This window comes from Daphnia carinata, chromosome 8 (assembly GCF_022539665.2).
Source record: "Daphnia carinata strain CSIRO-1 chromosome 8, CSIRO_AGI_Dcar_HiC_V3, whole genome shotgun sequence".
Classification (NCBI taxonomy): domain Eukaryota; kingdom Metazoa; phylum Arthropoda; class Branchiopoda; order Diplostraca; family Daphniidae; genus Daphnia; species Daphnia carinata.
Window position 1 is genome coordinate 7,669,497 of NC_081338.1, and position 12,341 is coordinate 7,681,837.

At 39.0% G+C, this 12,341-nt stretch overlaps 1 protein-coding gene across 1 annotated transcript; it reads left to right on the forward strand.

Annotated features, from left to right (window-relative positions):
- The first annotated feature begins 489 nt into the window (after positions 1-489).
- LOC130700547 (heparan-alpha-glucosaminide N-acetyltransferase-like) lies at positions 490-8,057 on the forward strand. Its single transcript, XM_057522591.2, has 10 exons — positions 490-939; positions 2,542-2,672; positions 2,910-3,043; positions 3,327-3,546; positions 4,469-4,576; positions 4,687-4,957; positions 5,017-5,314; positions 7,385-7,571; positions 7,641-7,753; positions 7,837-8,057. The coding sequence occupies exons 1-10, from the start codon at positions 793-795 to the stop codon at positions 8,016-8,018; spliced, it is 1,791 nt and encodes a 596-aa protein (XP_057378574.1). The 5' UTR covers positions 490-792; the 3' UTR covers positions 8,019-8,057.
- Positions 8,058-12,341: the final 4,284 nt, after the last annotated feature.

Below are 12,341 nucleotides of genomic sequence, written 5' to 3' on the forward strand. Positions count from 1 at the left end.
CTGTATAACATTAAGTCGACATTTTGCTTCGTTCACGATTATGTATGTATCGTTCACGATATGTATCGAAATCCAAAATGAAACTATACAGCATATACTGCAGGCACATTATGCGTATAAGGAAAAGCATGAAACGCTTGAAATAAATAGTTGCAGTGTTTCGAGGTGTGCGTACCAGATAACCAAATGAAGTCTGGTGTACATTTGACTCTGAAAAATACAAGTGAGATTGAGGCTAATGTTCTTGTAACCTATTCCTTTATTCCAATTTTTTTTTGTTCCCATTTGATACGACGGTACAACAGGAATGATACGACCAGTATGGAGATGCAAGTTCTAGTTTTTCGCTTTCACATATCGCCCTAGCAGTTGAGACATTCCGTACGGCGTTCGTTATTCGATTTTTAGTTCCACTCTCCCTTTTTCCTTCTTCTGCGTATCTCATTTGAACGTGTCGCGTAATGTGGTCAATGCCGGTGCGTTTATTGCTTGGTCGACATCGCTCGGAAAGAGACGCCTTTGCACTTTGGCGTCAAACTCTGTTTTGAAATCCCGCACAAATGTGATAAAAAACAAAAAACAAAATAACAAACAAAGCGAAGACACCCCTTAAAAAAAATAGAACGCAAAAAAAGTTCAGTAAGCTTATGGGTTGTGACTAGGTTTGTGATTCGTCGGCATTAGTTAATGGTTGAAACAGTTCATCGCTCATCTTATTAATTTCCGCGAAAAACATCGTTCTGTGATCGAAACTTCTGCGCTTCGTTTCAAACTTCGCCACGTAACCAAGAAATGGCAAAATTATTTGAAGACCCTGGTGTGGACGAGTTCCGCGGATTGGACATGCGAAATTTGGGTATCGACGAAGCCTGGATGGTTGTGACGTCACAGTTAACCAACCCGTCTTGGCTCTACGTCCTTTCCGATGACTGCGATCAAGTGAGTGAAATTGGGAATTTCAGTTATTTTGTGCAGAGTATATGTTCGTTAATTAAAAGCTTTATATTTGATGGATCACAGCCCATAAAACGAGAAGAAATATGATACGTATTTTCTTGTGTACCTTGTCGCATAGTTCTACAAATATAGAGAGAGAGACGCAAACAGTGTTCGTCGACACTCGTCGTTTTCATCCGACGAATCGGTGTGACGCAAGACTGTGATGGGTGCCAGTCTGAAGAGCTTATGTGAAAGTAAATTATAAAAGAAAAAAAAAAATGCGTAATAGTATACGGTGGGCGACAAATACAAAATGTAGAATCTCGAATATCAATACCCATCATGAAATTGCGTCTTTTGAAATCGTTCCTGTTTGAAAAGAAAGTAGACTATACTCTTTTTCTTTCCTTTTTCATTTGCTTTTTTTCCCACTATTACTAAAGCATTTACTACTCCTGGGCTTACACAACAGTGTTTGACTGAAACTTTCGTACCGAATGTTCGTGAGCTTCCCGCAGGTCTCGTTGTTGTTCGATAAGAACACCATTAAATCTTATTTGCGTTATTCCAACATTGAGGCATAAAAACAAGTACTTGACAACTGAAGCAAAGAAAAAAAAAACAAGTTGTTTGTTGTTTTGCCTTTTCCCCTCAGGTTCTATATTCTTAGGTTTTTTTTTTTACTCAACACGAGCTGCAATGTTTTCTCCATGTCGCCTTATCACTCCTAAAATTACACAATTGTTAGTTCTCCCACTTGTCTGCCTTCGTTTTTGTTTTACTTTAAAAAAACAAAGCCTTGCCTTTAGTGTAGTTTCCAAGTCCTGGTTGTCACAGTATTATACCACGTCCTGTTGTGATGTTGCTATTTGTATAGCGCGGCACGAGGAATTTACATAGTCTCATTGCAGTCAAGAAAAAAGCTAACACATATATCCCTTGCACGTGCAAGACAAGTAAGGAAACACAATCGAATTAGCATTGGCATACATCGCAACGTCGTAATGGGGTCACGGAAAAATAGGGGGGATAAACAAAATTTTTTATAACTTGATGTCATACATGGCATCTTTTTTAAAAGATATATAAGAAAAGAATGTGATTGTAGATAGCGTTATTAAGAAAAACACTTTGAAAGAGAGAGTGTATCCGGAGTTGTCGGTAGACGCGGGATATTGTATATATATCCAGCGTGCAATGATTGTTTTTTTTTTTACACGCGATGGGAGGTGAAACATTGAACGTCTGTGACCGAGTTTCTATTGAATTTCATTCAGCCAATATTTATTTGTGGCCCTTTTTTTCCCCTCCGTGTTACATTGTCTATTTCGTTTTAATATATACAATTTCCGAAGCGAAAAGAAAAAGGGGAATGCGTAAGTGTCCGCCTTGGCTTTCCATCATCTGGAAAAGTAAAGTTCTACAGCCTATAATAGAAAAACAGCCAATAACATGTAAATTAAAGTGAATAAATCTTGTCTTTAAAAAAATCGCGTTGTTATTTGCAATTATCAAATAGAATTTCATTACCATTCCCATATAGATCCTCGCATGAATAAAGTGCAATTTGATTTATGATTCGTTTTAACTTGATTGTCGCAGTGCGCTTTCAAATTGCTGGCTAGCATCGGTGCGGAAGCCAATAACAGTCTCGAAATGAGCACCAAGCACGGATGGACGTTGCGCTTCAGAAATGATAACGATTCAACCCACGTCCCTCGGTCCACAGACAGGTAATAACAGTCCCAGTTTGTGAATATTTAAAAACACTTCTATAATCTGCCATGGATTTGCAATGCCTTTATAATTAAGTTGCAAAGACTTCATGTTTCCGTAAAATGACTTATTTATTTAGACCTGAGTACACTCGCCCACTAAGTAAAACCGTAACGCTAAACAGTTAACGCGCACGTGTATCCGAAACGGAAGTGATACATCCTTGTTTTCCTTTTTTTTTTTGCGTTTCCTAGCAATAATACCCTGTGCCAACTGCACGTTACAATGGGAGAATTCGGAGTCTATGACGTTCAGATCAACCCGTCGGAGGGTGATCGTGCCAACTGCAGTTTCTCTACGGCCAAAGAACCAGTTAACATTTATGCTCGTAAGTCTCTAGAGTTTACTTTCTAAACAGAATGTCTCCGACGCCCTTATGCGTTATGTCGTTTTCGCCGGATAGCTTTTGACGTCGAAAAATACAAAAAAAAAAAAAAAAAAGATGACAAAAGTATCTTGCAACATAAGCGCACGGACCGGGGTAAAAAAGCACTGCAACGGTGTGATTGTTCAAAGAAATATTTGCTGCATTGTCTGTGCATGTACTAGATAAAAACTAAAAATGTAATATTACGTATCTATAATTGTATTGAGCCTTTTGTTCCTTATAGCTTTATTGGCCTGCTTTCTCTTCTACGTTGTACTGGCCTTCTTGTGGATTGGATTAAAAAAAGCTTTGCGAAAAGGCTATTTCGATGGATGTCTCTACGCTCTCAAGCTGAAAAAGAGGCCAAATGTGAACGCTGATGAATCGGTCACGTGCAAACAAACCGAAGATGACAAGACGAAGAAAAAGAGCTCTCGACTCAAATCGCTAGACACATTTCGTGGGTGAGTTGTGAAGCTTTTAAACCCATTTGGTTTATACGCAAATCCCATCCGAATTCGTTTGATAAATATTGTGCGTTAGTGTATAAAATGAAACGCGGGGGGATGACTCCGGTAGGAAGAAGATCCAATCCTCTAGTTATTCCCACCTGAATATGCAAACGTGATGCTATAGCAACAAAGGAGTATTCAATCATCCGTACATTCGATTTACATCTTTCCGATGTGTTTTTTTAATTTTATTTTTTTAATACGTATCTATGCCAGATATAAAATGAGATGTGCACATATGGATCTATAGTACCATATCGATTTCAAAACTATAAGACGGTTACATAACCCCAGCTCAATTTAGGTTTGGTGAACGTCGGGTATACGCAGTTTGCTTTGACGAGAACTATCTAGACTTTCTGAAGTAAGAAAAAGAAGATCTTCCATATTGAAGTATGATTGGGCTAAGCTAACAAAGAATACGCCTCAACACTTACGACAGTGTAGTACAACTCTAAAGAGAAGCTCAAATTAAACCAAGCGGATAACAATTTTTACAGTGAAATTTGAACAGGCCATAATGTTGTACATGTGTAGGAAATGCTAATCCGTAGGTCACGTTAAGTAAATTGGCATCCCATATCCTCCTTTTTTTATTAAGGAATATAAATTATCTAGTTTGTTTATACTAATCCTTTTGTGATGAAGGAAAAACAAGAAAAAAACCAGATATCCACAGAAGGATATTAAATAAATCAAACGATCAAACGTTGGAGGGAAGAAACTCTATGAACGATCGTTTATGATTTATGCGAAATGTTATTGAAAACTTTGCCATTCAAATTTCAATACTAATTTATAGCCTTCATCTATTATCTATTTGAACAACCCATTTCATTTTGCTACTTTCCTTTGGCTATGTCGCACAATGTAGAATCAGTATTGTCGTCATGATATTCGTCAACGACGGCGCTGGCCAATATTTCTTCTTCGAGCACGCAACTTGGAATGGACTTCAAGTGGCCGATCTCGTCTTTCCTTGGTATGTCAGCTATTTATTTTTATTTTTTTTTTTCAAATATTGCCATTCCATTGCTTCCGTCATTTAACGGATGACACATGTCATTGTTCTAAATTGTTCTTTGCTCACAGGTTTATGTGGATCATGGGTGTGTGCATGCCGATCTCGCTGAGATCCTCGCTACGCCGCAAAGAAACCAAACTGGCCATATTTGCAGGCATTTTACGTCGTTCGTGCATGCTCTTCCTACTCGGACTAATCAACAACTCGCTCGGCGGACATATCGAGCTCAGCCAATTGAGAATTCCGGGCGTACTCCAGCGCTTCGCCATCACTTACTTAGTTGTTGGCATGGCCGGCCTTTTCTTTACGCCCGCCGATCTCGCGGCTCCTTATCAATCAGTACGTAAATTCGAACACTAATTAGAATGAAGAAGCTTTGCTAATACACCCTAACTCAGAGTAAAACTCGGAAAATGTTGCAAGATATCATCGTCCTGTGGCCGCAGTGGATTTTCTTTTTGCTGCTGGTTGCCGGCCATTGTTTCATCACATTTTTCATTCCCATCGAAGAGGAATGTCCTGTCGGTTACCTGGGTCCCGCTGGACTGCATTTAGATAACAAATATCCAGGCCAGTGCATCGGAGGAGCGGCAGGCTACATCGATCGATTGATCCTTACAGTTCAACACATCTACAACTGGCCCACAACCAGGCAGGTCTACGAATCCGGGCCTTACGATCCAGAGGGAATTTTGGGTAAGAACATTTTCGCTGAACCATTTTCGATTCATCGTGTATCTTACTCCTCCGCTCCTCCACTACAATTAGATCTTTTCAAATGAGAAACATCAATTCTTTAAACGTGAATTCATTCACAGATGCTATATATATTCATGGTTAGCGGGGATAGTCTCAGACTTAGACATAAGAGTCTTAAACAAATAGAAATCGATTCCTAAAAAAATATTGGTTTTAGTCTAGACAGAGAGTATACGTGCTGCTCTACAAGCATATTGAATATCTATCTATTAGCATCCACTGTAATGAACCCTTTGGTTCATTGAAGCACTTTATCGACCATAGCATGATTGCACCATCCTTCAGCTATAATCTTTCTTATCTATACTATATAAATGTTGAAAGGGAAGGTTATTTAAGAGCTACGTATACCATGTCATCGACTGCATCATTTTTAAAAAAAAACTATATCAGTCGCATTCAGATGTACGAGAACATTTCGGTGTTCTTTCTTCATCTGAAGAGGCAAAGAAAATGACCAAAAAGATAAACGTGCCTCATGTATGTTGGCTATCTTGAAAGAGCTGATCAATTCAAATACCTAGAAAACTCAGTCGACCGCGATTTCCTGTTTACAGGGCAAACCCAACCAACAGTATATGAAAATCTCCTCGCGGTGCATGAACCAATCGCAGAATAAAATTGAGATATCTCGTGAAGTAAATATCCTGGAAGTACAAGCATTTCTTTAAAAAAAACTATCTTCTTCATTTATTTTTAGATTTGGGTTGTAGATTGGCTTGTTCTTTGTTTTCAATTCGCGTTTTTTTTGTATCGAAAAAGCAGATTACAATTTTCTAGTAGATGTTGATTTTAGTGGCTAGATAAGCCCAGTTTCATTAATTTATGTTTTTATTTCCATCGTAGAAAATGTTAGTGTGTTTCACGATTGGCTAGCGCATCGACCTACTGACACGTTTTTATTGCACCGGTATGCCATTTCTTCAATGTTCAACATCAACGAACAAGTCAAATTTTCCTCTGTCCAAGAAATTCAGGCATAGTGGCAACATTCGGTTCACACCTCTAACTCATACGGGCGTTTATGCATGATCGTAACGAAAGGGGAGTAACAAGAAAAGAAAACAAATTTGATTTTTGTTCTGTTTTTTATGAAAGAAAGAAGCCCACACAAACATTCGGTAACCTAGCCGTGATTATATCCATTGAAACGGTAATCTCCAGCACTCAAGCAACAGTCCATCCCATAGAAAAGAAAATAGTAATAAAAGCTCTTTTCAAAAATTTATTTATAACAAACGACCCGCCCTCCGCCCCCCTCAAAAAACGAACCATGAAATGCAATCACGAAAGACCGATTCTTTTGGTTGGTTTCACACGCTATTTATCTCCTACTTATCTTGAATAGCAATTTGATATTGAGCTTTTCCTCTACTATATCTTGTTGCTGCACGGCTTTCATGTTCAGCGTGGCTTATTCTTGATTTCTTGGATCATTGTGTCTGACTGTAAGCCAGCGGAAGTGTGATGGAGTTGAGAGACCTCCCCCCCCCGTCCTTAAAAGAAACTGAAGAAAAACATCTGACATCTGGATCGGGACCGACGTTTCGGTTAATGCAACATGTCGCTCGTGACAGCCACCTGTCGTATTTTAGTTCCTGATGGTAGACTTCTTTGATCGCCATAGCGACGTCGGTGATCAATGTGCGCACTGCGATTTGATACGATTATCAATCAGGACTTTATCATACGAGCCTTGCGTGAATCTATACGCGATTTCTTTTCCATCCCGGTTATTGCTTCGATTTCTTTGGCACATTTCACATGCGGTCGATGGTTTCGGCCTACTTATTTACTCTATACGATGATTGATATCGCAAACGGAAGTAGTTCTTCCGTTCAAAAGAGAAAACTGCTGTAGAAATCATTTTTATGTAACGTATCGGAACAGCAGGCGCTTTAACAGTATATCTTATCAAAGACATTCACGAACCTCTTATTATAGTTGGGGGTATTCAATTTGTTTCGTATGGACAACGAGATCATTTGTAATCCTATTTTGTCTAGGCTCGATGTTGTGTACGTTCCAGGTGTTTTTGGGGGCGCAAGCCGGCGTGACTCTCCTAGTATTTAGCGATTGGAAATCACGAATCGCTCGTTGGTTGTCGTGGTCCGTTTTGACCGGCACTATTGGCACCGTCCTCTGTTTGGCATCACAGAATGACGGCTGGATCCCCGTTAACAAAAATCTATGGTAACCGATATTTCGTCATACTCAACGAGGTATATTAATCTCGTTTCGTTATTTTTTCGAAAAATAAAGGTCATTGTCCTACGTCATGGTAACGACTTGTTTCGCCTTCTTCCTCTTGAGTGTTTGTTACTACCTCATCGACATCCGAAAATGGTGGACTGGGGCTCCTTTCTTTTATCCCGGTATATTCACGTCGTTTCTATTCAGTGTGTGTGATTCTTGATAACTGATTAGAATACCATTTTCGATTGATTCAAAACACTAGGCATGAACGGCATTCTGATGTACCTGGGTCATCAAGTAACCTACAACCTTTTCCCGTGGCACTGGCAATCTGGGCCGATGAACACGCATTTTGAACGTTTGGTAGAAACCCTTTGGGGAGTTTCTCTTTGGGTTGCCATCGCCACTTGGCTGTATCACAAAAAGTTCTTCTTAGCTCTTTAAAACATAAATATCGGGAGTTTATAAACGTACTATTTACAACGCTCGCATGGCAACCTACTGACGATTCGTTCTTGGCAAATTGCTATACTGACGGAGACCGTCTTGCTTCAAGATCCGTGACGATTAATCTTTCAAAAGTTAAAGAACAGGGTTGTACACCACATGGTTCGGACGGTAAAAACAAAAAACAAAAAAAACGTTAAACACTGGAATGGCTTAAAGTTCAAAATCGATGTAAGACGGGCGTAGTTTCCGTTCAAACCGGAGCCGTGTGAACTATTCGCTTCCAAGAAAAACGTTTAACGTCTACGTCGTGGAAAAGTTAAAAATGAAAGGGGGATATGTGGGAGCCGGTTCGTGTTTGCAGAAGGTAGGTTGCTTTCAATAAAAAAAAAAAGAGCAAACGTAAAAGGTGTGAACAAAAAATGCCAAACATCTATTGGTAAAGAAGAATTGAACGAATAATTGATTTTATGAGAGATGCATATTTCATGTTAGGTAGTCGGCAGCAGTAAGAGATCGATAGTTAAGATGCTTTGTGTATACGTCTATGGGTAAACAGCATTGATAAAGTAGGAGGTTACAGTTTACTGTCAAACACTTCGCGCGTAGCTTTGCAGCATAGACTTCTAGAAGATGACATTTCCATAATTGGAGTCAATTTCTCTCTTTTTAAATGCAATTTTCCGTTACCGGGAAAGCAAAAATACTTCGAAGAAAAGAAAAACACGGTAGCGATCAGAATGTAGGCTCTATCTAATGTCATAGCAAACATCATTTTGCTAGCCGCCTTCGATCCTTTAAATTCAATGTCATTGCATTTGCGAAGCTATGTAGTTGTGCAGCTATTCGGTGGGAGTTCTTCCTTCTGTTCGACAACGCTTTGTTTTTAATTGATTAATGCTCACGGGTGCAATCCTTAACTCAATAAGAGAAACGGAAACAGTCATGAAAAGAAATCATAAAATTCCGCTTTAGTTTATTCCCGCGTCTCGAAAGAGAATGAAAGCAATTTCTAACATGAATCCCGAAACGGCGCATATTTACTGTATGCAATCAGTGGTAGTGTGTGCTGTTATTACAAAGATGAATCCGAATGAATTTTGTGTGTACACAAGTGATGTTTTCTTAGCACTCGGCGAACAGTTATTTGTTTGCCGGATAACATTTCTACTCAGTCACCTCATTGCTTCAAAAGTGTGTGGTTTGTGGATTAAGCCAGAAAGCTTTGCTCTACCACACGTATCGGCAGCACATAGAAAATAATCGTAATGCAACTGTTTGCTATCGCTCTATATACGACGTGTCCAGTGGTGCACTATGTACACTTTGTTTATATAGGCCAACTATACGGTATAGAAATATAGGCTTTTATTTCGATCTAAAATACACCGAAACCCTTGACATGAATGAGGGACAAAGAAAGAAGGCCCGTTGAAAGCTCTTCTTTAATAAAATATACAGGCACATGCGGTGTCCGTTGGCCAATAGTGACATTACAAATCATCTTTTATAAACCATAGGACGCGACCGTATCCCCGAGTAAGGGGGTAAAGATGATGAAATTGATTTACGCAACCCCTTATTGTTTGTAATTTTATTTGTTGTAGTCTGTTGTGCGAAATGATGATATGTTTGTACTGTACGTTGCAAGAGGAAAATGTTTGATTTGGATCCCTAATTTTTGACGACGTTTAGTACAGCAAATATATTTGCATAGTTTAGTTGTATGGTTACGTTTTATGTGGTAACCACGCGTGCATTGTAGTCCAGGAAAACAGCCAGAAGATTACATATCGAAAATAACAAAAATGCAATAACTTCAACTTTCGGGCTTCTATTTATTTGAATTCTCCGCGACATACGCTAAGAACATGTTTCTTTTCTAAGCAAGCACGAGGAAGTCATTTTAGAGCAGCCTTAATTTTATCTGCTTTTATAATAGAGAAAACTTCGTATAATAACCCGTCTCAGCCTCAGTACCGGGAAAACATCTGTTTATGATCTAAGGTGTCTGCTGCTCAGAATAAGTTCTGTGCTAAATGGAAAAAAAATGTCCTTCATATAGGAAATTGAATTGGGCTAGATAGACTTTAAAAAGCGTAAGATAGGATTATTATTCTTGGCTTCAGATTGTTTTTTTATCGATATATTTAGATTTTTGGTTTGCGTGGGACTTCGTTTATATTTGAAATTCATCCGCCAGTTGGGATCGCGCATATTTATTACTACTATTATTTTAAACGAAGAAAGGTGAGCATTTACGAGGCATTACAGCCTTTGGTGGAAAAGGTTTAAGACGGATATAATTCCCATACAAATGAATATAAATTGCCCAGGACACCAAGGAAGAAATACACATCAAAATAGCAGGGCAAGACTTAAGTTAATTGAATGCAAAATCACAAACAACGTAGCAGCCAATGAAAAAGATGTCTCCAAATTCAAATGTGTTTAGTCATTTCATTACCATTCAAATTATAGCTGGTATCCCTATCACATTCGTCCGTATTGCAGAGGTACGACACATCTACCAGTTCAAAAGAGAACAAACAAAAAATAGAACAGAGAAAGAGAAGGATAGCAAAAAAGAAAGGCGAATAAAGGTATGAAACAAGCAACCAGCAATCAACAGGGCATCGGGAAAAGTAGTTCCATCGAATCGTTAGCACGGCACTCATTTGGGTCTTGCACTCTCTGCACTTTGTGAGCAACAAATCGATCATCAATTAGTTAGCCATCTAGGACCTTTAGATAAATTTGTCTTTTTTCAATTTCCTCTGCCTATAAAGCATTTATAGTTGCTCCTAACATTTTTTCCCCCTCCTTTATACTGTGCGTTCCAGCAACGACTGCTTGGATAAAGCCCGCTGAACGAGATCAGCGTAAGGCGTGAAATTCCCGTGACGCAACCATCATTTTGCAAACTGACGTCTCTCATGAAGCGTTTTTCGTTTAAAATTTGTTTCGAAATGGTTTTGACGAAAATAAAAGTTTGAGTGTGAGCTGGAAGTTTATTTGCGCGCTGCTCGGCAGTCCTGTTCAAAGTTCCATATTCCCGTCATTAGAGAAAGGACAAACTTCTTGAAAATAAAGTTTTCGTATGAAACCAGAAATACCATGCCTTGATGAATGCTCAAAAGACTTCCAACCCGAAGGCCCAGCGTGACGAGCAAAATTCAAATGGCATTGCAAAAGTATGTCGCTAAGGCTTTGACGTTAAGGTTAATCCAGGACGTTTTTTGTACGCCGACCTCTTAAAGACTCCGTCTTTTCAAATCAGGCCATTGAACTTACTCTTGTTTTTGTTCCATTGACATCTCATGGACGTCGTGCGTTTTCCGCCTTTTTACGTGAGAATTTATTTAGCCTTGCTTCGAAACTGCTCCTTTTGCATCGCATAGAGGAGTTCATGAACCAAAAGAGCTTTAATGTCATAATTGTGTCACTCCTCCTCAAATTTCCCTACGTTTGTCAATCTACTGATGAACGAAAATGAGTCGACTGTGGTTTGAACAACAGGTTTACTTCAATTTTTAATTGTTTCTTTAGACTCCGATGACGTCACTCAGCTTATGAACGTATTGTTTTCGAACGTAGGGATCTCCTACAACGAGGCGACTTCCCAAGGATTTCGAGATCTCTAAATGAGCAGTCCTAAACGAGATGTTAATCATTTTTTTTTCTAGCTCAGTACTCCGACGCACTTTTATGAGGTGAAGTAGCTACATACGCATTTGTGCTCTGTCACCTTTTGTGCCCAAACATTGGTATTGTTCGTGTTTGATCGACTAGTAATTGCAAATGCCGTTGCCGAGATGAACTACAGGCTGCAAGACTTCCAGACGGACGCTTCGTTGCACCTTATCTTTTTTTTCTCCTGAGCCAGATAAAACTTTAATTCAGTCAAAGTTTGTAGTATTGCCAGGAGGGAACCCAACGATTGCTATAGGGCGCCGAAGCCGTTGCTGACTTTATTTTCTTTTATTGTAAGTTAGAATAGAAGCCAACTTTTTCTTTTGTTCACGTAATGGGTTTGAGGGACTGAGATAAACTCAATAAAGCAAAGCTGTCATTTTTGGAAACAAAACACCTTTGATTTTTCCTCGCGATTGGATCTAATAAATATGCAATGAAATGACAAAATGAGTTCAATCGTATTTATTTACTCATCAAATTATGCATTATTTTCTCCTTCAGAGGACTTTCATTAAAAATATTCAACGTCTTAATCCTGTAGGCAAAATAAAAAATACGCCCTCTAGGAAGCCTTCGATTTGCAACGAAGCCCAAGGCTTTCGGTGTATTTTTGGTAGTTTGACA